The 26,396-nt window shown below is 59.5% G+C and overlaps 1 protein-coding gene across 1 annotated transcript; it reads left to right on the top strand.

The window, feature by feature from the left end:
• The first annotated feature begins 829 nt into the window (after nucleotides 1-829).
• On the top strand, nucleotides 830-26,396 carry RNF212 (ring finger protein 212). The gene is made up of 12 exons (XM_060011895.1): nucleotides 830-938; nucleotides 3,691-3,752; nucleotides 7,289-7,363; nucleotides 10,271-10,327; nucleotides 10,561-10,619; nucleotides 12,344-12,396; nucleotides 12,484-12,544; nucleotides 13,302-13,347; nucleotides 16,772-16,835; nucleotides 25,037-25,106; nucleotides 25,956-26,089; nucleotides 26,240-26,396. The coding sequence occupies exons 1-12, from the start codon at nucleotides 830-832 to the stop codon at nucleotides 26,275-26,277; spliced, it is 828 nt and encodes a 275-aa protein (XP_059867878.1). The 3' UTR covers nucleotides 26,278-26,396.

The following is a 26,396-nucleotide window of genomic DNA, read 5'->3' on the forward strand; positions in this document are numbered from 1 at the left end:
GGCCCACCTCGACCATGGGGTCCGGACAGTGGGCCCCGGGCCCCACTCACACCCCATCGTGATCCTGACATTCGTCCTGGGCTACCAGGTCTCCTAATGCCCCGGCCCCAGAGTTTCCCATCCCCTACCTCCGACGGCCCAGACCCCCTTGCTGTTCCTCTGGTCCCTCCTGTCTCCCGGCCCTCATCCTCCGGGGCCCCAAGGACCCTACGCCTCCCACTCCCAGTACGGCGAGCACCGAGGGGCCCTCCCCCTGACCTCCCCACGCCCCGCAAAATGGAGGGCACGAGGGGCCACCTGGTCCACCTAGTCGGTCCGCTCAGCTCACCGTGTCTCAAGGTCGATGCACATCCCGCCTCCATGTGATTACTTCCACCCAACCCTCAGGCGTGGGTCTCACCTGACTCTGGCGGCCCGCTGTCGGTCTGTGAGGTGCAGCGGCCTCCCACAGCTCTGCGCCTGCGCCGGCGTCCCGGCGCACCCACCTCGGCGCCGCCTCCCCGGGGGCCCACATAGGTCGTGGACTATAACGCGCTGCCCTCAGGAGAATCGCTGGAGATTGCAGCGTTGGAAAGAGCGAGGCCAGGTCCTCGCCTGTATATTCCTCCTCCCCGACGTCCAGCCAAAACAACCCTCAGAGAGGAAAGTCTAATTCTAACCTCCCTGTCTTCCCGGGTTGGTACCTTCCAACACATGAGTTTCGGCGGTGCGCAGGCGTGGAATTGCAGCCCTCGGGCCACGCCCAGTTCCCGCGTCCAGGTCTCGCGTGGGTCTCAGGAGGGCTTCGGTTGGGCAGCAGCATTGGCGGCAGCGGAAATCGCTGCGAAGCATGGCCGGCTGGGTGTTCTGTAATCGCTGTTTCCAGCCACCCCAGGGGACGGCGTGCTTCAGCCTGACTAACTGCGGCCACGTGTACTGCGATGTCTGCTTGCGCAAAGGTCAGGGTGGGGTCAGGGCTTTGAGGGCCCTCGGGCCAGGCCCACACCTGGACCCCTGGGCTGGTGGGGGGGGGCGGAGGGGCTTCCGGGGGAGGGGCCCTTAGGGGAGAGAGTCAGCGGGCCTGGAGGGTGGGGAGAGGACCTTCGGAGCAGGGGGCCTTGGGGGAGGGCGGGGCGTGCGGGGGTGGCGGGGCACAGGCCGAGAGGCTCCCGTTCACGACTCTTGGGCGCTTGCCTGCCCAAGAGTCTGGGGGGGCAGGGCCTGTAGGGGCCACAGGGAGGGCGGGCAGCACCCCGGCCGAGTGTCTCAGTTCCGGCACTGGCCCGCCTGCCACGTGGGGTCCAACCTCAGGCTGGTCCCTGTAAGGACAAGCGCAGCCAGAAGCGGGGGGGGGGGGGGGGGGGGGGGGGCGGGGGCGGATGCAGAAGTGTCCCCGGCAGAGGGGGTGGGAGGAAGGAGGAGGCCTGAGGCGGGAGAGGACTGCGAGGGAGGCCCTGGCCCCCCCCACCGTGGGCAGCGGGCAGTGACGTGATCGACGTGTACTTTTTTTCTTGTGAAATGTTTTTATTGACGTATAGAGTTTATACAGAAAAAAGCCTAAATGGAAACACAGTGAATTCTCATAAAGTGACCTACCTGTGAAAGCAGGTCACAGATTAAGAATCAGAACGTCTCACACACACACACCCCAGGCCTCCTCAAGGGAAACCACTGTCCTGACCCGCGTTGGTGTCCATCGCCTTGGACTGTTTAACGCCGGTGAGCGGGTGGTCCAGCGGGCAGCAGGCTCCCCACACACACGCCCGCCCCGGGTGGCCCCTGCCTGGGCCCCTCGCTGCGGAATCCTCGGTGCACACTTGCCCCTGGTGCCCCTTGCCTGCTGCTCGGGACCGACGCCGTGTCCTGGTGTATTTCCCAGCTCGCGGCTGACCCTCGGGCTCTTCCAGGCTTTGGCTGTCACCGGTGGTGCTGCAGGCATGTTCATGCGGGGTCTGGGGGTGAGCACCATCGCGTGCCCAGGGGTGGGCTGGCTGAGTCTCGGTCTGCGTGGCCGGGGGAAGTGGAACCTGGCGGGCGGCAGGACTTGGGGAAGAAGCGGCACCCTGCACAGGGGAGAGGTGTCAGAGCAGGACAGCCGCCCACGGGGCTGGACAGAAGCAGCGGGCAGGTTGGGCAGACCTGGGTGCAGAAAGGCATCTCGGTTTCCAGCGTGTGGAGCTCGCCGGGGTTGGCGGTGGGGTTCCCGTGGCCATCCAGGACGCTGCGAGGAGACAGCGGGTTTGGGGTGAGGCCCAGGACCTTACCTTTGGACACGGAGGTTCCAAGGAGAGCCATGCAGGGAGAGACCGAGGGGCTGTGAGGACACGCGAGGGTCTGGGAGTCCGGGCAGCTGGAGCGCAGCAGGGAGAGGTTAGTGCAGAGAAGAGAGTGGAGATGCTGCGGTGACGGTGACGGGAGGGCTGAAGGCAGGGGATGGAGGAGCCCGTTCTCACCTGGGGAAAAGCATTTCCTAAAGAAGGTGGGTGGAGACAGGAGGAGGCTGTGAGGAGAAGAGAAAGCAGAAACGTCAAACCAGGCATCGCAGCACAGTCAGCCAGCACATCCGCATGTGGCCCTGGCCTTAGTGGCTGGGTGACCTGCGTGATGCTATGGGGATGGTGGGGACAGGCTGGCTCGGGACTGGGAAGTACCAGGGAGGGCTAGGGGCGGAGCTTAGTGGGAGGGCGTCTGAGCCAGGACGGGAGCCCTCAGGGCTGTGGGAAGGAGAGGAGGTGAGCACAGGGTGGAGAGTTAGGCCTGGCCTGGGGGGCTGTCGGCCTAAGACAGAGGAAGGAGGCCGAGTGGTGCAGGCGGAGAGAGGTGCGCATGACGGGCCTTTTCCTCAGTAGACGACATGGGGGCTTGTTTGAGTACCCCCTGCAGGGAACTGGGGGGAAATGACCAAGAAAAGCAGAGGGGTGCCCAGCAATGCTGCAGATTCCGCAGTGTTGGAATCCTGCTTCTCAGCCGTGTTGAACTGGGGGGGCGGGGAGGCAGCCCCGGGTTTGGGCTGCTGTGCTGCCTGGAAGGACCCGTGGCGGTGGATGTGGACCGACGGCTGGCCTCCAAGCTGCCTAGTGGAGAAGCCAAGATCAGAGGCTGTGAGGACCAGGCAGGGCCGAACCAGGAGCTGGAAGCGAGGGGGACGGAGTGGGGGGAGCCCTGGGGGTGCGGGGCCAGCTGGTGGGGGAGGAGCCTGTGGAGGCGGACACCCCACAGGGAGGAGGCCGAGCGAGAGGTGGGGGCGGCCCAGGGGACGTGACACCTCCGTGCTCAGCCCCCCGCACTGCCTGGCCTGTCTCAGGAGCTCAGTAAATGCTCCGACGCCAGGCGAGCTGTCCCAGCTGCCACAGGGGTGAGGCCGCGGGGCAGAGCAGAACACTGTAGCCCCCAGGTGGGTGGGAGGAGCTTTTCATTTTGTAGAGTTTAAAATTTTAAGTTAAGTTTTTCCTATAAAACCTGATTGTAAGAAATATCTGGGACTGATCTAAGTTTGTGTTGTTGATCTTAATGGCCACCATTTTGGAGCATTTTTGCAAAACAAGAAAAAAAAGATTGTTACTTATGTAAGTCTTTTCGGCTATGTGCACGCCCACAGGCATGTCCACTGCAAGTGCTGTAATTCTGTGTACTTTTGCAAGAAGGTCTGCATTTATACGTATTTAAAAGCACTACTCACTCTAATAGAATAAAATATGCTTTCTATTACAGATAAAAGGGATGAATGCTTGATCTGTAAAGTTCCATGTCGTACAGTTCTGCTTTCGAAACGTGTAAGTTGAAACCTGTAGTATCTGAAAGTGAATCACAGTGTTTCTTTTTAAATGTGACATTCAATTTTTAGTCATTTGCGGTGTCTAAAACTTTTGTTTGTTTTGCTACGTGCAGTAGGAGATCTTACAAGCTTTCTGCATAAAGTCCAATAGCGTGGTTCTGAATACCTTGCACAACTTTCTCTTTAGCCAGAACCTGGCCCCATTAGGAGGTGTGGTGCTCCTGGGAACAGAAGTCGGGTGCCTGTGTTTCTTCAGTACAACACCAGCTCCTCAGGAAGGTGGTGCAGTTTGGTTTTCCTGGGGTCATTTCCAATTAAGAGGGCTGAGGGAAAGTCGGTGAATTGATTCCTTCACATTTAAGGTCTAAGATGTGTATTTGATCTGATGTTTAATCTATAAAAATTGCTTTTCTGATTACAAATATAAAATTACACAAAACTCAAACGTAACAGAGAATCATAACAGAGCATGTGCAAGTCCCCCAGGCCCTACTTCCCGAAGCTGATGACAGCCAGGAGCGTGGGTCCTTCTCTGGATCCTTCTCTGCGTGTTAGTGTGATTTACCTTTTATGGGGTGTTTCCCAGTTGACGCTACATTTTCTAAAAGGTACACACCCACATTCTCTAGAAGTGATTGCACGGTATGACAGTATTTTCCTATTGGTAAACCTTTGGGTTTTTTTGTTTTTTTTTCTATTTCAAACAGTCTTACAGTGAACATTTTTTTTTTTTACCATAGTTCCGCATACTTGTAAGACTATTTCTAGAGCATAAATTCCTAGAAGTGGGAAAGCGAGGGCTTTCTGTTGGGGTCTCCGTGCGTGTGGAGTGCAATCACTCCCTCTCCCTTCTGTCCCATTCGGGGACTCCATCCGTATTTCCCCTCAGGAAGGCCCTGGGCCTTAACTACAGTGAGGTATCACCTCACACCGGTCAGAATGGCCGTCATCAAAAAATCTACAAACAGTAAACGCTGGAGAGGGTGTGGAGAAAAGGGAACCCTCCTGCACTGTTGGTGGGAATGTAAATTGATACAGCCACTATGGAGAACAGTATGGAGGTTCCTTAAAACACTACAAATAGAACTACCGTGCGACCTAGTAATCCCACTATTGGGCATATACCCAGAGACAACCATCATTCAAAAAGACATATGTGGCTTCCCTGGTGGCGCAGTGGTTAAGAATCCACCTGCCAATGCAGGGGAAACAGGTTCGAGCCCTGGTCCAGGAAAATCCCACATGCTGCAGAGTAACTAAGCCTGTGCGCCACAACTACTGAGCCTGCGCTCTAGAACCCGCGAGGCCACAACTGCTGAGCCCGCGTGCTACAACTACTGAAGCCCGCACTCCTAGAGCCCGTGCTCCGCAACAAGAGAAGCCACCGCGATGAGAAGACCGCGCACTGCAGCAAAGAGTAGCCCCTGCTCACCGCAACTGGAGAAAAGACCTCACGCAGCAACAAAGACCCAGTGCAGCCAAAAATAAATAAATAAATTTTTTAAAAAAAGACACATGCACCCCGGTGTTCATAGCAGCACTATTTACAATAGCCAGGACATGGAAGCAACCTAAATGTCCATCGACAGAGGAATGGATAAAGAAGATGTGGTACATGTATACAATGGAATATTACTCAGCCATAAAAAGGAATGAAATTGGGTCATTTGTAGAGATGTGGATGGACCTAGAGACAGTCGTACAGAGTGACGTAAGTCAGAAAGAGAAAAACAAATTTCATATGTTAATGCATATATGTGGAATCTAGAAAAATGATATAAATGATCTTATTTGTAAAGCAGAAATGGAGACACAGACGTAGGGAACAAACATATGGATACCAAGGGGGAAAGGGGTGGGGTGGAAGGGATTGGGAGATCGGGACTGACACATATATGCTATTGTCACTGTATATAAAATAGCCAACTGATGGGAACGCACTGTTCAGCACAGGGACCTCTACCTAATGCACTGCGGTGTCCTAGAAGGTGGACATGTATGTATACATATGGCTGATTTATTTTGCTGCGCAGTAGAAGCTAACACAACATTGTAAAGCAACTATACTCCAATAAAAATAAATTTAAAAAAAAAAAAGGAAGGCCCTGGGCCCTGACAGGTCAGTGCTGACACCCTCACCTCCCTCCTGGCCCATGGAGGTCTTTGTGTAGAACCGGGTTCTGTGTGGGCATCAGTCTGGTCTCCACTCACTGGGGCCCCTGCCCCTAGGGTGTAGGCCTCACCCAGGCCCTCAGGGGAGGTGTGGCTTCTGTCCTGTTTCCCTTGGAAGACAGGGCTCGAGACATCGGGTGCTGTCCAGGGTCTCGGGCAGAGGTCAAGCGCGGGGCTCGCGTGCACACGGAGCCCTTGCCACGGGCGCCCTGCCTTCTTGGCGCCCTGCTCAGCCCCCCTGCGAGCCGGCAGTGGGTTCTGGAGCCGCCTCCCCTGCAGCCGCCCCTCCACAGGGTCCTCCAGAGGCTCGTTGGGGGCCCTGGCCCTTCGAGTGCATTTCCTAGTTTCTAGCTCGGATCTCGCTTTCCCTAAGTGCAGTGTTCCTGTCATTTCAGCGGAGATGGGGAGTGGCTGGGCCTGTACGCTTGGTACAGACTGGGAGGGGCCCAGGCTCCTGGTCTCATCGGCCTGTGTGTGTCCTTGTCCCGGCCCTTCTGTGTCTCTCGTGCTGCTGTGGCCGGGTGGTGGGTGGCGGTGGGAGGCAGGTGTATCTGCACGAGGAGTGTACGTGGGCAGGTGCCAGTTCGTAAACCCTACTTTTTCATGTTTGCTTTTTAAATAACTCAACACGGGGCTTCCCTGGTGGCGCAGTGGTTAAGAATCCTCCTGCCAACGCAGGGAACATGGGTTCGAGCCCTGGTCCGGGAAGATCCCACATGCCACGGAGCAACTAAGCCCATGTGCCACAACTACCGAACCTGCACTCTAGAGCCCGTGAGCCACAACTCCTGAGCCCATGCGCCACAACTACTGAGCCCACGTGCCACAGCTACTGAGCCTGTGAACCACAACTCCTGAGCCCGTGCGCCACAACTACCGAGCCTGCGCGCTAGAGCCCGTGAGCCACAACTACTGAGCCTGCGAGCCACAGGTACCGAAGCCCCCACGCCTAGAGCCTGCGTGCCACAGCTGCTGAGCCCACGTGCCAAAACTACCGAGCCTGTGCTCCGCAATTAGAGAAAGCCCATGCACAACAACGGAGACCCAACGCAGCCAAACATAAATAATAAATTTATTTTAAAAAATAAAATAAATAACACGTACTTGTGAGCAGTTTGAAGTCGTGCCCATCGCTCTTCCCACTTCTGATTTCACTGTTTCCTTTGTACGCGGCTCCCCCCAGCCGCCTGGAGCCCCTCAAAACTGCCCTTGGTCCTCGAGGAGGGGGCACCGTCCCTCACCCGCGCCGTGGAGTACTCGGTGCCCCTTGGACGCAGCCGTGACGTCCTTGTGGCTGAGTCTGGGCCCTGAAGCACGTAGAGCCCTGGCCCGTGGCAGAGGAAACAGCCTTTTCTCTTTCAGACGGACTCCGACATCCAGGCGCTCTTCATGGGCATAGACGGCCTGTGCAGGAAGTACGCAAGGGAGACCTCCCAGGTGAGTCCCAGGCTTTGCCCTCAGCCCTTGGAGACTTGGTGTTGTGGAGACCAGTCCACTCTGGACACACGGTCGGCGAGTGTCTCCCACCCCCGCTGTGGCGAAGCCGCGCTCTCTGTCCCGTGGTCTCTGTGCCTTTGCTGGGTGTCAGGACACAGTGGTCGCTTGGTCAGGACGCCCCACTGAGCCTCACGATGCGAGGGACGGACCTTAGATCTGGGGTTTGGGAGGTGGGGCTGGGGCTGTCTGGACTCCGGGCGGTGGGCCGCTTTGTGACGCTGTCCTCTCCCGGGGGCCACTTGTGCAGCCCTCGCCCACCCTGTGGCCCCCGTGGCATCCGTGCCTGCCCGACCCTCCTCGTCACTGTGCACGTGCCCCCTTTGCTGCTTCACACACTCGCCCCGCCCCCGTGCCCAGCCTCTAATGCCGCCATCCGTGCCCTCTGCACGTTCCTCCCTGGACGTCACTGGACAGCCTGTGGTCCCCCCGGCTGTCCTTCTGTCAAAGGCGCAACCCCCACTGCTGGCTGCCTGCCACCTGCCCTCGGAGGCCGTGTGGAGGAGCGGCCGGGAGCTGCCTGAGGCCGAGGCCCTTCCCTGGGGCAGGGCCGCTGGCCTGACCGTTCTCGCCCTTTGGCCTGCATGTCTGGAGGCCGTGGTCAGCCAGCTTGCAGAGACCATCCCCTCCCCTGGGAGGCTGCTCTCTGGCTCCGACGTGGCCAGAAGCACCGGTGGGGCCATGGCTGTCCCCCATCATCCCGGGACTGCTCCAGGGGGACGCAGGGGTGCCCCAAGGCTCAGCATCAGCACGAGGTGAGTGCTGGGGTCGGGGGTCAGGGACTGCCCGCATCGCCCCTTTTGCAGTGGGACCCTCTTTCCGGCCAGGTCCCGAGGGCCAGAGCTGCATGAGGACTCGAGCCCTTTTTCATTTTGTTTTGTTGGGACCATCTGACCCCTGCCGAGGCCGCAGCGCTCAGCCTCGGGCGCCCCAGCCAGTGCAGACGGCGTGTGGCCACAGGGTCCGGGCTGCCCCCGAGCCCGCGTGAGCCTTGCGCCCTCAGTGGGGCTGCTCTCGCCTGCCGCTCAGGCACCCACCGGCCGGCCCCTCTCCCAGGGCCAGCTTTGCCCGGGGCCCCGCCCCTGCTGCGGCCTCACCTGTCCTGTTGCGTCTGTGTCAGCCACAGAGGGCCTGCACTCTTGTCCTCACCAGGGTCTTCATTCAGAAATGGCCTGCCAGAGTCGAGGTAGCCACTGGCCTGTCCACAGGCCTTGCTGAGCCCCAGTGCCTGCGAGGCGGGGTCCCGTGTACCAGCCGCTCCAGAACGGCCCGGGGCTGCTCCCAGAGGCGGTGCTGCCTGTTTCTCAGTTTGGGCCCTGCACCAAGACAGGAGGTCAGGGGTCAGCGCGGGACATTAGTCTCTCGCTGCAGGCGTAGGACACACGGAGGAGTGAGCTGTGGAGACAGGTGACTGTCACTGTGTCTTGCTGAAGGTGATTGGGGAAGGTGGCTTGAGAGCTGTCTGTACAAAACCCCTCCCAGCTGTGCACGGCCCTGCCTCAGTGCCCTGCACGCTGTGAGGAAAAGGCACCCGGTCACGGGCTGACGGGGGCTTCACCTCGCCCGGAGTGAGGACTCAGAAGTCTGCCTGCTGAGGCCCGGGGGCAGCAGGACTTGAGAGCCGTTGGTGCGGTCCCGAGCCTTTCTGGGACAGGACCTCGCAAATCATGAGGACTTTGTGCAGCGGCGGCCTTGGGGTCCCCTTGGGGCACCCTTCCACAGGCTGACGCTCTGGGCAGAGCCTGTGCCCGTCGCCCCTCCCCTGGGTGGAGACACGCGCCCCTGGTCTCATGGAGTGGGGGGGCTCACTGGAGCACTGTGGAGCATGTCTCCTGCCCCAAGGGCTCTGAATCCCTCAGGATGTAGGAGCCAGGAGGTCAGGAGACTCTGAAGAGGGTTTGTCCCTCCTGACCACCTCTGGAGGTGGGCTGGGCCAGCCTCCTTTCCCTCAGTTTGGACCAGACCAGTGAGCCCCAGGGAAAAGGCCACCGTCCCTGGATGTTTGCACTCACGTTGGCAGATTCCTGGGGGGAATGAAGTGGGTGACGCGTTTATACAATGTGGACTTCAAATCCCAGCTTGCCCCGCACCCGGTTCTGCTGTGTGTCAGCTGTGCGCAGACAGCGACAAGAATTAGCTTTAAGCAATTCAGTGTGGTGTTTTGAGAGAGTGGGTGTCGTCGTCTGAAACTCTAGTGGTGAAAATAGCCTCTTCCCTTGAGGAAATCACAGTCGCCGTCTTCTAATGTACACGGGCACTCTCAGGGGCCGGTCCGGGCTCTGGGCACCACAGACAAGGAGGTTGGGGCTCGTATAAATGGAGGACCAGGGACGCTGCTGGTTGCAGGTGCTGCTGGCCCCGGATGTCCAGTCAAGGTCGCTGGGCTCCTGGAATGGCACGGCCCTGCCTGTCTGCCTGGTGGCGTTCTTGCCCGGCGCAGGCCCAGTCGGGGTGGCAGGTCAGGGGGTTCCTGGTTGGTCTGTCTGGTCAGGAGGCCATCTGTGATCCAGTTGCTGTTGCCTGAGGGACAGCACATGGTGATCGGCCCTTGTGAAATGTGTCGCATCCCATGGCCTGGGCCCCAAGGGCCACTGAAGCCACACGGAAGGGAGGCACAGCAGCCCCCTTGCCCACGCGGTCCTCACGTGGAACCCGCGGCCCTCGCTGCCTCTGCGTGGAGTGCGCCTGGCCGTGACCGTCCTCAGCCTGGGCTCTGCCGGCATCTGCTCTGGCTGCCAGGCTGCAGTGGGGCCACGTCCTGGGAAGAGCTGGCGGCTGCAGGAAGCCCCCAGCGGCCTCTGCGGCAGCCGCCACGCGCGCATCAGCCGCTGACACGTGTTGTCTTTGCAGGTTTTAGAATTTCAAGAAAAGCACAGGAGGAGACTGTTAGCCTTCTACGGAGAAAAGGTAACTCCAGTTGGCTGGCGGCGAGGAGAACAGCGGTCGCGTCACCCAGCGCTTTTCCCTACACACCTGGTGACCTGGACTTGGTGCACGTTCACTCATGAATAGTGTGAGGGCCACCGCCACATAAGTCACGTTCTGCTTTGTGGTTTAAGAAGTTGAGGATCCACGTGTTCGTCTGAACTGTCGCTTGGTGTAGTGCGTGTGGTAACTGGAAGTCGTTCAATTGTGTTTAGATTTCTCAGCTGGAAGAGTCCCTCAGGAAGTCAGCGCTGAGGATGGGGCAGCCGCAGAGGTGAGGCCCGGGGCGCGAGGGTGGCGGTGGGCCTGTCGTGACTGCTCGTCTGTCTCAGCCCTGTCGTAACCAGGGGTGCAGAGGAGAGAGCACTTCCGTTGGCTAGAAACTTCTGTCAAAGCAAAAGTGCAGGAAACTGGAGGGGAGGAAAGGGAGACAAAAAAGAAGATTTTTAAAAAACATGAGTGGTTCCCCTTGGGGGGCCCCCCAGTGATTCCTGGGGTGACGGGAGGGGGCCTGGAGGAGAGTTAACCCCGTCTGCAGTTCCCCGGAGAGCGCGTGCAGCACACCCGTGCCCTGGTCCGGGCCCTGTGGCAGCCCTGGGCCCACTGGCCCCCGGGGGTCAGTACGGCACCACCCGTGTTCAGCCACGTTCTCGGTTTCATGAGACCTGGTATGAACGCAATGGACGTTCAGAAGTCCCAGCTTGGGGGCCACAGGTTAAGCTGCGGGATTGCTGTCTGCCAGCAGTGACCCCCCCCGCCCCAGTGCGTGGACTCCTGCCTCCTCGCTGCACCGGGCAGCGTGGGCGCCTGGGGCCACCAGCGAGAGTCGGAGCTGGGCGCCTGCCAGTGTGGACTCAGCCTCGTCTGGGGTGAAGAGGCCTCCACCCACCCGCCTTCGTGATGGGGCATGAGCTGCCGGTGCCGCCCGTGAAGGCGTGTTTGGGGCCGGCGAGCTGCGGGCCAGCGCCGCGGCAGAGGAGGCCCTCCCTTCCCTGAAGGACTGCGGGAAACAGCGCGGCCGACACCTCCTGTGGCGGGCGAGGCCTGACCCTGACACGGGGACAAGAGGCCCCCGGGCCAGTCCCTGGGATCTGTCCTCCTTGGTGTGCAGTTTGCTTTCTTTCTGTGGAATCATGTCTTTCCTTAATTCTGGAAAATTTCCAGCCCTTACCTTTCCCATTCTCCCTCTGTGGCTCTGTCCCCACCTGGTGTCTGCACCTGGTGGCCTGCTCCTTCAGACCCCGGTACCTGCGGCGCCCTCTCCGCCCCACCGCGCACGCCTTCTCCCCGCGTCTGTCCGGCTGCTCTCTCACCCTTCCAGCCCATCCCTGGCCATTTCTGGTGCTGTATTCTCGCTCTGCCTCACAGCGCTTTGCTTCCCACCTGGTGTCTTCAGGGTCCCAATCTGCCCGTTTCCCTCGGGCTCCAGGTGGAGCGTTCCTGGCGGGGTGGTTCTGTGCCAGGCCCACCCGCTGACGGCTCTGCATGCACCACTGGCCTGCGTCTCCCTCTGGGGGGAGCCTGTGCCCCCGACGCGCCTGCCTGGGTCTGCCCCGCCAAGCACGGCATGGTGTCACCACTGCTGACCCTGTCACAGGGCCTGTCTCGGCGGGGCCTTGGACACTCGCCCTCCCCACACACCCAGCGTGGCACCCAGTTTGTTCCACTGAGTCACTTGGAAGCGGGAGTGAGTGCCCTTCAGGGAGCTGGGCCCCAGCACGGCCAGTCCCCCTGCCGGTCGATGGGCCGCTCAGCAGGCCTTTATTCAGCGCCTGCTGTGTTCTCAGCACTGTCTTGGGCTCTGGTGAGTCAGAAGGAGCTCCCTCCATTCCTGTGGGATGCAGCCAGGCGTGTGCAGTCACTGAGGCTGTGGAGGGGCCAGGGGGCAGCGCCATGGAGAACAGAGGCTGTTTCTGTTTTCTTTACCTTCAGGTTGGAAGGAATTACCTGGAAGTAAACGTTTATGGCTCAACTAATGCCTTTTCTCCATCTATTTAGTGTGAGATTGTCACAACAGACGGCTTGCAGCACGATAAAAACTCCAGTTTCAAGTAAGTAAAGTGACGCCCGGAAGGGGAGGGTTGTGACGCGGTACGGAGTGGACCCGATCGGCTCCAGCACCAGGTTTCTCGCCACAGCTCCTTCGACAAAGCCCAACGGGCCGCTCTTCCTGCCGCCTGACTCATCAGCCTCTGCAAGGTGTGCACCCCCAGCCCCCAACCCCCGAACGTCAGCGGGCAGTGTTTCAGACGCAGGGGTATGTGGCCGCAGGGATCGGTGGGGGTGGTCACGTGACCCGGGCTGGGCAGCTGGGTGTCGTCCCCAGGACCCTCCTCTGACACTGGGACAGAGGGACGTGGAGGAAACAGGATGAGAGGCGGGGTGTTTCTCTTGGGAGGTTGGAGTCGAGCCCACGGGCAGCAGTGGGATGAGGGCGCCCGAGGCCCCATCAGCCTGGCCGCCCCCACCCCAAGCTCGTTCAGAAAGTAGGGAGCACGCCCTCTTCCCGCCGCCTTGTCCTCCTGCGGGGACGCCCGGCCACGTCCCACGCCAGCCTCTGGGCTGATTAATTAGGGAACTGCCGTGGGTCGAGCCCTACCTGCATGAAACGTGTGGGCCCGGCAGTAGGGTGGACGGAAGTAGTACTCCTGCTTCCGGGAAGCCCAGCAGGAAGCGGAGGGGCCCAGCGACAGTGGCCGGAGGGGGGCAGCCAGCCAGGAGGTGGCCACGCGGGGGCCTTCGGGGGGAGGCGGCGGGAGGGCAGACAGCGGGGGCTTCCGTGTCCTCGGGTGGGTGCGCGGTGGTTTGCAGGTCTCGCTGGCCATGGCGGGGCTGTGATCCCCGGGCTCCCCTAGTGCTCAGCAGCTGCCGGAGGGAGAGCCGCCCGCGGGGCCTCGTGTGTTTTTGTTACTTGGTCGTAACCAGGCCCGTGACCGTGTTTCACTGTCTGTAACAGGGTGGAGTCCATGGAGGTTGACCTCACACCCTCCCCGAGAAGAAAGGTGAGTGCACCTGCTCTCCGCGTGCCTGGTTCCCACATGCTCCGCGTGGATGGTTTTCTCGTCGCTGATGACCTTCGAGCACGCCAGCTCCGCAGACTCTGGGCGGCCAATCTCCAGGCGGCTCCCAGGAGGGACCTGGGAGGGAGGCTGGGGGGCGGCTGTGGGGCCACTGGGCTTTCGGGGCTGGGGCGGGGTGGGTTGCCCTCCTCCGCCCGCTGGCGTCTGAACTCAGTCCTGCCTGGAGGCCTCGTGCTGCTGTGGTCACCGAGTACACACGACCTGTGAGGTGGATGCCAGCATGTGGGCTGGTTGGCGAGAAGCGGTGCTCTGGGCGGGTGGGCAGCAGAGCCGCTCCGGGCTCCGGTGGGGAGACGCTTCCCACCCACTACCCCTCGTCAGCCGTCTCCCAGCACCAGAAGGGGGCGTGGGTACACCTCCGCCCTGCCCCAGACCTCAGCCGCTCATGAGGCAGTCCCCCCAGCCTGGAGCTCACAGGTCCCTGCCAGCTCGCCTTTGCCCCAGGAGCTGGGCCTCGAGCCTCGGCCCACACGTGGCCCCATTCTGGAGGTTAAACGTTCCAGAGATTAAGGCTGACGGCTCAGCGATGATGTGTTCCTGGGCGGCACATTGGAAATTGTGCCTTGGGACCAGAGCGCCACAAACTGATTTGAGATTCCAAAGTGAGGTTCTAGACCAGCATCTACGAGGGCTTGGGTCGACCCTCGTGGGCCCATGTCCCCATCTCAGCACTCACTCCTTGCGTTAGGGAGCAAACAGGCACGGCCACGTTCCAGGAAAGCCATCAGTCACAGGCTGTGGCTGCCAGAACGGGACGCGCGTTTTCAGGGAAAGCTTGTCCACCCAGTGGCCCACCTCCTGGACACCCCCATCAGCCCTGGGGTGGGTGTGCGCACACCTCTCTGGTGGGGCTGCCCTGAGACCCCGAGCAGGGCAGTGAGGTGTCTCCTGGAAACCCCAAGACCCCCCAGGAGGTCCCGCAGATGGCATGGCTGGGCCCACCCTGTGGCCGTGGAACAGAGGGCAGTGCCCATGCTCCCTGAGGTAACCCTGGAAGGAGTCTGGTGGCCTTGGTGAGGGAGATCCTGGAGGAGGAGAGCGGGATCCTGCCCCCCTCCCACCCCCCTGCACTGGGCCTGGGTCCTAGGAGGGAGGGAGAGGCAGAGCCTGCCACCTGCCCTCGGCCGCGCCTGCGAGCAGAGGGGGACCCGCCGGTGAGGTTCCGCGTGGGGACTTGGACCGTGGATGCTCGAGGGCTAGCTCGGCAGGTGCTGGTTCCCCGGAGGGGGTGACCCACGTGTACAGTGAGGGCGTGCCTGAGCCCGTGAACCGTGGGGAGGCGGCGCTGCGGGCAGCAGGCAGGGGCCTCCCGGTCGTCCCCTCCAGGATGTGGCCTCCAGTGAGGACGTGGCCCCGTGGAACCCTGAGGGGCCGCACACGCGCACGGCCCCACCACACCTTCCTGGCACGGGGCCTGGGCCTCTCCAGAACACCCGTCCTCTGGTGGCAGGAGCTCCCCGCGGAGTGAGGTGTGTGGAAGAGGCCGTGACGCAGCGTGTCAGTCACGTCCCACAAGCCAGCCCGGTTGCATTATGGGGACTTGGTGGCTGATGGGCCGGTGGAGAATGCAGCCCAAGGTCGGGGCCATCCCTGGCCTTGGCGGCCCTGGTCGGGTGTGGTCCCACTCTGCCACACCGGCCTCACCACCTGGCCGTCCACGCAGAGATGTGCTCGCAGCCGAGCCCGGGTGACCGTTGAGATCCTGAGGGCAGCCAAGTACGGCTGCCAACAACCCAGATCCTCGACAGCAGCTCCCCGGCGCGCTCGAAGAAGCGGGGCCTGTGGGGGCCTGTCTCGGCACCTCCGCTTCCTGCAGGTGCTGCGCCCGTGCCCTTCCCCGGCCTGGGCCGCGGCCGGCGCTCACCTGCGTCACAGCCACCATCCTGGACACTCCGCATCTTTAAACTCTTTCTGTTTCGCCTGTTACTGGAGCCTCCCCCAGATGGGTGCTAACCCGACAGGAGCGATTTCGTCTCCTCTCTTCGATAACTTTTCAGAGTTGGCCTGTGCTGGACACTCGTGGCCTGACATGTAGGACGTGCCGGAGGTGGGAGGAGGGGCAGAGGCTGGTGCACAGGCGGCCGCAGAGGGGCCGGGGAGGGTGGCCGAGCTGGAGGGAGGCTCTGAACGCAGCCGAGAGACAGCAGCGGCAGGAAGGGCTGTGAGGTCAGGCCCTGCTCACTGCGAGCCACGTTAAAGCCACTGCAGCAATGGGATGAGGGCACCCTGAGCAGTGAGCGTCCCCAAGCCAGCCCTGCCGTTCTCGCAGACCCTGGAGAGGCCTTCGCCTTGGGCACGGGCCTGGAGTGGGTGGGCCGGGGAGGGAGGCCAGAGGGAGGGGAGGCTGCTCCGGTGGGTGGGCAGCAGCCTGCCAGGCAGTGCGACGTTCGAGGGTGGGGGCCAGTCCCTCCAAGGTCAGAGTCTTGCCAGCAGGCGTGAGCCGGAGGCAGGGCCGGGGTGGGGACGTTTGCAGAGAGTGCCCCGAAACGAGGCTGCCACTGAGCTGGCGGGGAGGCTGCTTGACAGGAGCAAAGGACCGTCGTGGGCGCGGGAGCTGGGAAGGTGGGCCCGAGGTCGCAGCAGGGGCGCAGGTGGGGCGGTGGCCGAGTCTAGGGCCCCAGGAAGGGCCAGGACGGGCTGTGGAGATGAAGAGACGGGCACAGAAGCAGCGCCAAGCCTGGGCTCCTGGCAGCGGCTGTGTGCCCCGCCCCAGGCCCCACCGCGCAGTTACAGTGAGGGGGGCAGATCCTGGCAGCGGCTGTGTGCCCCGCCCCAGGCCCCACCGCGCAGTTACAGTGAGGGGGGCAGATCCTGGCAGCGGCTGTGTGCCCCGCCCCAGGGCCCACCGCGCAGTTACAGTGAGGGGGGCAGATCCTGGCAGCGGCTGTGTGCCCCACCCCAGGCCCCACCGCGCAGTTACAGTGAGGGGGGCAGAGCGGGTGGGTGGGGCGCCGCCTGGCAGACGCTGCCGCGTGCGTGGCGTGGAGCAGGCCTGGCGCCGGGCACTGCCCGCCAGCCCTAGCCACGCCCGTCAGCATCTGGATTTCAAGGTGACAGGACGCTCCCCAAGTGATTTACTCAGGACTTTGCAATTCCTAATGTCAGCCAAGAAGTTGGCTTACTTTTCCTCTTCTGAGACTCTTAAAAGCACTCGGTGGGTCCTTCGTCCACTCACCGCCGTGGGCCCTGCCCACCCGGCCACGTTCCCGCACAGAACGCGGTCAGACAGGCGTTTGTTTCTCACGCAGATGAGACTGAGGGGCTGTGTTCTTAGCAGATGAGGAGATTCTCTCCTCCAGAGCGGCAGGTCTGGAACGTTACCAATTGTTTTCCTCTTACAACCTAGCGTGAGGTCGCCACCGGCCTGACAAGGATCTCCCTGCTCAGTCCACCTCGGGATGGACGCATGGGTAAGTGGAGACCCGCCACCTTACCCCAGTCCACACGTGCTGAAGAACTTACCCGGTGGGTGTGGGTCCATGTGGAGGCACGTTTCCCCCAGAGCGGGCCCCTCCTGGGTCCATCCAGGGCCCCACCTGACCCGGCACAGGGGAGGCGGGCCCTCGTGGCCCGTCTCCTGGGCTTTGAACAGGAATCCTAGGGCCTGCCGTGCTTACTGGTGCTTGCTGGGGGAGCACCCGGCCCTTCCCCGGGGGTCAGCGTGGGCCTGCCCGCCTGCCCAAAGCACTAGGCTCTGGCGCACGCCCATCTCCACCCCAAGTCCCTCCCTCACCAAGCTCGGGCCAAGGCCCTGGAAGTTTCCGCGGTGTGTGTCGTCATGGAAATACTTACATTTGAGATCGGTGCTTATCCATTCTTAATCGTCAGCCCCTCTGTTTTCCTTCTTGCCATTGCTGCTTGCATCTCCATCCTTAGATTCACTTTTTTTCGTGCTGAAGTTGAGATTCTGATAGTTGCCTCTGAGGTGTACGTTTTCTGAGCCGCGGCTGCCTAGGGCCTCTTGCTGCCGCCCTTGCACCTGAGCACCCGGTTGGGGCTTGATTTGCTTCTGCACTTTGGAATCGCTGCTGCACCTGCCCCTTCCTCCCTTCCCCTCCCCTCCTCTCCCCTTCGTGGACGCTGTGCTCCCAGCCTCAGCTCACGGGTCAGGCCTGTGTCTTCCTGTCCCCCTTCCCTGCCCTCCCCTGGGATCCCAGGCCATCGGTCACTCCAGGGCCCTTTCCTCGTGCTTCCCGCCTCCATCCTCCTGTGCAGCTGGAGTGTCCGCCCATCAGGGTTCCCTTGGTTTTGGAGGTGGCGTTTCCCCTAGGCCCTGGGGTGTCCTGTGGGCGTCAACGTCCTCTCCGCCCTCGTGCCCGGCCCAGCGTCCCCACCTTGTGCCCCCACCGTCATGCTGCCATGTGGGTGTGGGTTTCAGGTCAGCGTCTGCAGGCCGGCCTGTGGGGCAGAGCCCGGCGCTGGGAGCATCCTTCCCTCGGGAGACGGGCGTCTGGCAGATACTGAATGTAGTTCCCTGTGCTGTACAGTAGGACCTTGTTTATCCATTCTATCAACATCCTGTAACAACCTGAAATGGAAAAGCATCTGAAGAAGAATATATATGTGTGTATAACCGAATCACGTAGCTGTACACTTGAAACCAGCACAGCATTATAAATGAACTATACTTCAGTTTTTTAAAAAACAAAAATGCAGTTTAAAAGAGGAACTGAAATAATTACATTGAAAAGCATTTAGAAGGCGACACGGGCAGACTAACAGAAAAGAGAGTGAGGTGCAGCCAGTAAATAGAATGGCAGGTGCAGGTGCACGTCAGCCACCCAGCACCCGTGAGCAACTGGCCACACCAGGGAAGAGACGCCCCGCACGCTCCCCACGTGAGACGTTCCAAGTGGAAGGACACCGTGCGTGTGGCAGCCGGATGAGGGCTGGGGCGCGGCGTGAGCACCAGAGAAACACACCGGGACGAGGACTGTTCTGGAGACCAGGAGCAGAAGGAACACCCCGTGGTAAGGGGGTGTCAGGAAAACAACAGTTGCCAATGTGTATACACCTGACAGCAGAGCAGGTACGTGGAGCAAAAGCTGCCCATGGAGAGAAGAGCCAACCATCCGGTCTGGGGTGCTCAGTGCTCTCCCTTCAGAGACGGAAAGCTGTGAGGGAAGCAGGAACGAAAAAGACACGAGACGTGTAGGGAACAAAGAGCAAAGTGGACACGCTGATGTCAGCCACGGACAGCATCGGGCGTGAGTGTGCAGCAGACGCAGAGACGTCAGACTGCTGCGCGCTGTCTGCGAGGGACACATCTCGGAGCCGGAGGCGCCAATAGGCTGAGACGAGATAACGTACAGGGTGGATCAAGCCAGCAGCCAGTGCAGAGCCGGAGCAGCTGTCCTCACGTCACACACACGGTCATAAGATGGGAAACGTCTCTAGAGACGGGCATTGCATGATGAGTAAAGGTCATTTATCAGGAAGACGTTAACCGTTAGTGCAAACACGCCACAGAAGAAAGTCCCCAAATGCACGAGGCCAGAGTTAAAAAGAGAAAGAATTCAACATGTGATTTGAGCGCTGCAGTAGCCCACTATCAGTAGTTGGTGGACAACTAGACAAGTGATCAGAAAGAAGACAAGAGACTGCCTATCCGACAAACGTGATACCACCAGCAACAGCAGAGTGCACCGTCTTCCCAAGTGCAAATGGGACATTCTCCAGAAAAGGTCGCACAGTGGCACATAAAACAGGGCCTGAGACTTAGGACTGTTCATACGGAGTGTATTTTGGGGCCACGATGGAATTAAATTGGAAATCAACAGGAAAAAAAATTCTGAGAATAAAACAAATATTTGGAAATTAAACAATGCAATTATAACTAGCTTATGGACCAAAGAAAAAACGTCAACAGTAATATCAGAAAGTAGCTTGAACCGAGTGGAAGAAAATACAGTGTACCAAATTTATAGGATGCAGGTAAAGCGGGGCTTAGAGGGAAATGTATAACTTTAAACGCTTAGATTAGGAAGGAGATCTAAAGGCAGTAATCTAAGCTTCCACCTTAAGAAGCTACAAGAGAACAGAGTAGAAATCTACAAAACAGGAAACAAAAACAATAGAGAAAACCAATGGAACCTAAAGTTTATCCTTCGAAAAAATTAGCAAACTCTTGCCTAGACTGACCAAGAGAAAAAGAGAACACAAATTACTAGTATAAGAAATGAAAGAAGGAACATCATTACACATCCTACAGATAATAAAAGGATTATAAGGAATATTATGAACAACTCTGTCAACGAAGTAGATGACCTACATGCAATGGACACATTCCTAGAAAATATCAAAACTACCTCAAGAGGAAATACTAAGTCTGGGTAGACCTCTATCAAGTAAAGAAGTTGAATTAGTAATTTTAAAATCTTTGCACAAAAAAAGCCTAATTCTCACTGGCTTCATGGGTGAATTCTTTGAAACATTTAAAGAAGAACTAATACCAGCCCTACATAAACTCTTTCAGAAAGTAGGAGAGGATCAAACTTGCCCACTCATTTTATGTCAGTGGTGTCTTCATAGCACAGCCAAAGATAACACGAGGAAAAAACTGAACCATAATCTTCGTGAATACTGGTGCAGAATTCTTTAAAATATACGAGGCCATCAAATCTAGCAACATATAAAAGGACTTATATACCATCACCAAGCGCGGTTTATCTCAGGAATTCAAGGTTATTGACATCTGAAGATCAGTTAACTATATTAGTAGAATGAAATACCTAAAAAACAAGATCTTTACAACAGAAAAAGAATTTGACAAAACTCTGCAGCCATTCGTGGTAGAAACTCTTAGGAGACACGCACTAGAAGGGCACTTCCACAGAGTGGCCAAGACCCTAGAGGTGGAACCTTTTCCCTGGAGACCAGGAACAGGGCAAGGATGCCCACAGCCGTCACGTCTACTTGCCTTGTCCTGGAGGCGCTAGCAGAGCAGAAATTAAGGCGCATAGGTTGGAAAGGAGGAGGTGTAACTACTGTGTAGACAGCTGGTCTTACTGTAGAAGATCCCAAGGGGTCTGTAAGAATACTGTCAAGCATTATAAATGAGCTTGGGGAGGCTACAGGCTGCGAGATCCATACGCAGAACTCCGTTGTAATTCTGTATACCAGCAACCAACAGTCCAAAATTGCACGTAGCTGATAGATCGTAACTGTCAAGGTTTCCTCTGGACTTCCTGTTCTGCCAACGAGTATATTCCATCCTTCCTTTCATAGATGCCACATTGTGACGATTACTTGTGCTTTACGGTTAAGTTTTGAGATCAGACACTTCGTTCTTAATTTACCAAAGTAATCTTGGCTCTTCTAAGGGCTTTGCATTTCCATATGAATCTTAAGGTCCACTTGTCACATTCTACCAAAAAAGCCTGCTGGGGGTTGATAGGAGCTCATCGGTTTGGGGGGAGTTGCTCTCTCAACACTCCTGCGTCTTCCAGTCCATAGACCTGACGTGTCTGCCTCTCCGCTTACTGGACCCCGATTGACCTGAGGAATTGTCGTTTTCAGTGTATGGGTCTTAGGCGTTATCCATAAGCTGGTACCCGAGTAGTGAGTTATCTTGATGGTGGAATTTTCTTTAATTTCAGATTGGGTACAGTTTACGTGGGGCGTCTTTTCGTTCCTCGCTTTCGCCTGATTGTGTCTTTGAAGCCAGAGTGTGCCTCTTGTGGACAGTGTGCGTCTTGTGGACAGTGTGCGTCTTGTGGACGGTGTGCCTCTTGTGGACGGTGTGCGTCTTGTGGACGGTGTGCCTCTTGTGGGCGGTGTGCCTCTTGTGGACGGTGTGCCTCTTGTGGACGGTGTGCGTCTTGTGGACGGTGTGCCTCTTGTGGACAGTGTGTGTCTTGTCTTGTGGACAGTGTGTATCTTGTCTTGTGGACAGTGTGCCTCTTGTGGACAGTGTATGTCTTGTCTTGTGGACAGTGTGTGTCTTGTCTTGTGGACAGTGTGTATCTTGTCTTGTGGACAGTGTGCCTCTTGTGGACAGTGTATGTCTTGTCTTGTGGACAGTGTGTATCTTGTCTTGTGGACAGTGTGTCTTGTCTTGTGGACAGTGTGCCTCTTGTGGACAGTGTATCTTGTGGACAGTGTGTGTCTTGTGGACAGTGTGCCTCTTGTGGACAGTGTGTGTCTTGTCTTGTGGACAGTGTGCCTCTTGTGGACAGTGTGTGGTGGGATGCTGCTTGTAATCTCTGCCTCTGGCTGGAGTGTCCAGTCCATTGAGTCAGCATGGTTACTAATAGGTTTGGATTGATGTCTGCCTCTTTGCCATGTGTTTTTGGGATTTTTTGTTTATCTGTATCTCCTTAACTGCCTTCTTTGGCATTAACTATTTTTAGTGCCCCGTGTCCCCTCAGAGCTGTGACTGCATTCGGAGTCGGGGGTCTCTAGGAGGTCAGCGCCGTCCTGAGGGTGGGCCCTAATCCGATAGGATTCGTGTCCTCACGAGAGACGGCACGCACGGGAAGAGGTCACGTGTGGACACAGCAGGAGGGCACCGTCTGCAGGCGGGAAGCGGGATCCACTGGATCACCAGGAGTCAGGTCTGCCGGCGCCTTGATCTTGGGCTCCAGCCTCGGGGACTGTGAGAAATAAGCGTCTGCTGAAGCCCCAGCCTGCGCTGGTGGCGTGGCAGCCAGAGCGGACTGGGAGACTCGGCCTTCCGTTGATGTTTGCGCTGTCTCGTTGTTGTCTTGCCTCGGGGGCAGCCTTGCGCCTTACCGGCCGCCCAGCTGGATTCTGGTCACATGCGGCAGCTTTGCCCGTGCGGTCCGCTTACCCGCTGCTCTGGGATGCTTTGATTACGTGTAGCCACTTAGGTTACATAGAACCCCAGCGACAGGCCTGTGATGACGTCCCTTACAGAAGCTCACGTGCCCCAAAGATCAGGAGAGGAGGCAGACGCACACGCGCCCCTCGCGCTCGTCAGGTTTCTGGGCCCACGTCCTTCCTGTGGGACCAAGTGCTTGTCGGTGGGTGTTCCTTTCAGACCCAAGTACCGTGTTATTGTGGGGCAGTTTGGCCAGCTGTGAATTCTCCCAGTTTTTGTCACCTTTGAATGACGATGTGTTCATTTTGAGGGTAATCCCACCGGGAAGAGAATTCTCAGATGACTGTTCTTAGCACTCTGCCGAGTCGTCCTGCTGCCTCTGGCCCCTCCTTTGTTTCTGGTGAGGGGTCGCCGCCCTCAGCCGTGTCCTCGTGTGTGACGAGTCGCTTTTCCCCTTTGCTCTGAGGACTGTCTCTGCCCTTTGCTCACTGTGGCTTTGGAGGACTTTTCGAATTCGTCAAGTGTGAGTCCCCTGACCTCGCGCTTCTCTTCCAGGGTGACCGTGGCTGCTCTGCGGGTCTGCGCGAGCTGGCGCCCAGGCATCTCTCAGGCAGGGCAGCCTCTCTGTGCTCGGTCTCTGCTCTGCACGCAGCAAAGCTGTACGCTCTCAGGTCCTGCAGGGTCACCCCCGGCCGTGCTCTTTCCTCCTGCTCTCACCCCCAGCGCAAAGGCGCAGGTGCACAGGGGCCCGCTCACGGCCCAGGCAAGGAAGCCCCCTTCCCAGGCAGGCGGCAGCGGGCGTCCGGGCTCAGGCGCTGTTGTCTGTCTTAGACGATGTCCTAAAATGGTCCCGTCTCATGCTCGGTCTTGGGAAGGAGCTTCGCGGATGTCAGCTCCATCCAGCTGGAGGCCCCTTCTCGGCAAGCCCTGCCTGGGTGAACTGACGAGCCGCGGGCACCTCAGCCTTGCCCCCTGCCACTCTGTCCCACGAGCTTGTGCACGAGGCCCACCCGCTCCCACGTCTCGGGCCGCCCACCCGTCAGTGCCCAGGTCTCGTCCACAGGACGCAGCCTGTCCACCTGGCAGCACAGGGACACGAGCGTCCCCACACTCTCGACCTGGAAACTTACCCTCTTTAAATGTCACCATGTTTTCCGTTTAACTTTTTCAATGGAAATCTTTCCAAATGCACTGAATCACGCCGCTTTCCTGAACAGAAGCTCGGCCCTGACTTGGATGTGTCCTGTTGGCTGTGGGGCCTTGTCTGGTCATTGGCTTTCAGTAGCACCGGCCCAGGGGGCGGCTCCTCGGTGCTGCCCGGGCCTCCTGCAGCGCCCAGGGTCACTGCCCTCAGGGCCGAGACCTGCCGTGGCTCATGGTTCTCGGGTCTACTGAGGGCCTGGCACCCGCTGTTCCTGTGGCCAGAGCGCTGCCCACACGACCCATGAGTTGTTGACTTCCTGAGGCCTCGGTAGCCTCGGCTGTGTTGACAGCCGTTGTCCCCATGAAGTCCTGTAAAGCGTACGTGAGAAAGTGCTGCTGCCTGCCGTCGTGGGGCCGAGCGTGTAGCCACTGAACAGAGGACTGTACCCGGGACCCGTCGGGTGTGTGAGGCCAACAGATCAGGAGCCACCGCCGTGCAGGAGGAAGGTGGACTCACGGTCCCTGGAAGCAGGCGGCACAGCCGCCAGGAGGGGTGAGGCGGAGGCCTGGGCCAGAGTCTGGGCCGCGGTTTTCAAGGGAGGAACGGCAGGGCCGCGGGAGAGGCTGGCAGGCTTGAGGTTGGCTGGCTTGAGCCGTCTCTGTGGTCGCAGGTGTGGGGGCCGCCCCGCTTGTCTGAGGTCCAGCCGGGCTGATGAGGGCCGAGTGGGGCAGCAGATGGAGGGGGGCTCAGAGCTGGCTCTGGATTGGCGGCTGCGCTCGCTCACAGGCAGACCGGCGCCACCTCTGGGAGTCAGCAAGGCCCCCAGACGCCAGACCCTCGTAAAGTACAGAAAACAACAAACACGGTGAACGTAGCTGCCCAGATGGTTTGTCCGCCTGGTTCTCAGCTGTTCTCTGGGGCTTCCTGAGGATCACCTGCAGTGGGCAGTGTCCTCACAGTCCGCACGGCCCAAGACAAAGAGATGAGACCCCCATTGCCCACTTCGTGCTGTGCAGCCTTGGGAAAGGCACTCACCCTCTCTGGTCCAGGTTCTTTGGTTATGAAAGGGGTATCATGAAAGGACACAGAGGGAGCGTAACCTAAATGCTGTCTACCCTTCTTTCCCTGGCTTCCTTCTCTTGAAACTCTCCAAAATTCAGATGCAGAGGGGTTCAGGTATTGAGGAAGAGCAGTCCTTTCACGTCTGCTCCCTGGTGCGACTAAAGCCTACCAGGGTTCATTTGCATCTTCAGAAGAAGCTTCTTATTAGCCCAGAAGCTGTCAACGGGCAGAGGTCGAGCTGTGTAAAACTCCTGCGGTCTGGGTGGAGGTGACACGGCTGTCCTGGCGCCAGGGGTCGCCCGCAGCCCCACGCCCTCCCTCTTGCACCCGGAGTGGTTGTCAGAGTAACAGGAGCCAAGGCTTAAAGCAGGTGTCCAGACATTTATTGAGCGCCTGCCGCGTACCAAGGGTGGCCCCCAACGGAGTCCGCGGGCAGTGTGGGTGTGGGCGGCGGCTGAAGGTCAGCCCCGGCGGTCCGGGCATGAGACTGCGCGGTCAAGGACGGCGCACGTGGGTGAGAAGATGGGGAAGAGGGTGGGGTCCGCACCCTCCTGGGGCGGGGGCAGGGCTCCACCTGTGGCAGGGATGGGGAAGCAGCTCGTTCACTTCTCACCCACCCCCAGGCAGCGTTGCCCACCGCCCTCAGCACCTCGGCCTGACACCGCGTCACGCCAGCGAGCCCCAGGCACTCAGGTAGGTCCCGCTCGTGGCTCCTGGGGGGCGACAGGGTTAGGTGGGGGCGGGAGGGACCCGCTCGTCCCGGCGCTGTCTGCGGGCCCCGAGTGAGGCGGTGCCCAGAAGACCACGTCATGTTCTTGAAGCTAAAACGTAATTTAAGCAGGTGCTCTGTCGCGAGAAACCGCGGAAGAGCCATTACGGCTGCAGGACGTTTTACTCCAGGACAGCCCGGGGTCGGCAGGGTTTCCTGAAGGGCAGGTGGCCGCTGTGGCCAGTGCTGCCCCTCTGCCTGGCCAGGTCCCAGCGCCACCATTTGCACAGGAGCAGCCGTGCCCTTCCTGGACGCAGGCCGCCTCCACGCGGGGCGCTCTCCTCAGCGCTGGGCACTCAGGTGCTGTCTCCAAAGGTGGACCCTCCCCTGACCCCTGACCCCTGACCCCTCTCCCAAAGCCTGTCCACGCTCTGCGGCTCGGCACAGTCCAGCCACTGGCCTCCAGACTGTGTGCCCGCCGCCCCTCGACTCACAGGGCCACCCCCCTACCTCCCTGACCGCAGGCTGCGCCCGTGGCCTCTGTGGGGCTGCTGCACCCCACTCCACGGCAGGAGCCGCCCCAGCTCCGCGCCCTCTGACTGTAACTTGCCTCTTTCAGCATCAGCACAGAGGGGCCCTGTGGGAGGGTCCAGCGACACAGGTCCCGGCCCTGGTAACGGGCAGCAGTTCTCGGGGGCCCTGCCACGGTCCCCACGGCCCAGAGAAGCCCTCCTGCGGGCCTGCCTGCCGTGGCCCCAGGCTGGCCGCGCCACCTTGAAAATGACCTCGTGGCCAGAGGCGCTGGTGATTTTGTCTGTTAAATTTACCGCTAGGATCCCAGCCCTGCAGACGCCCTGGGAGTGGCCCAGCCAGAGCCCTGCACCCCAGGCGGCAGGCAGAGCCGGGACAGGGGCGGCACCCAGGCAGCCCCTCAACATCTCGGGGCTGCTGCAGAGGCGGCATTTAGGTAAGTGCCGCGGGGAAAGGCAGACGCTGTGAGGAGCAGACACAGCTTGGGGCCCCCGAGAGCTGTGCTTCTGCGCCCTTGGCAGCGGTCCAGACCCCAGCCGCGCTCACCTGTGCGTTCTCTGGGGCTTGTGACTGCCGCTTCCTGCAGGGTCTGCCGGCCGCGGGGGGCTCGTGCACGAGCACTGAGCAAGCGCCCGCCCGCCTGGACGTCGGCTCTGCGCCCGCCTGCAGCACGTGCACGTATCCAGTACCGTGATTCTGCGTTTTCCTGATGGAGTGACTCAGTGATACGAGTGAATAAAGTG

This window comes from Delphinus delphis, chromosome 5, assembly GCF_949987515.2.
Source record: "Delphinus delphis chromosome 5, mDelDel1.2, whole genome shotgun sequence".
Lineage (NCBI taxonomy): Eukaryota > Metazoa > Chordata > Mammalia > Artiodactyla > Delphinidae > Delphinus > Delphinus delphis.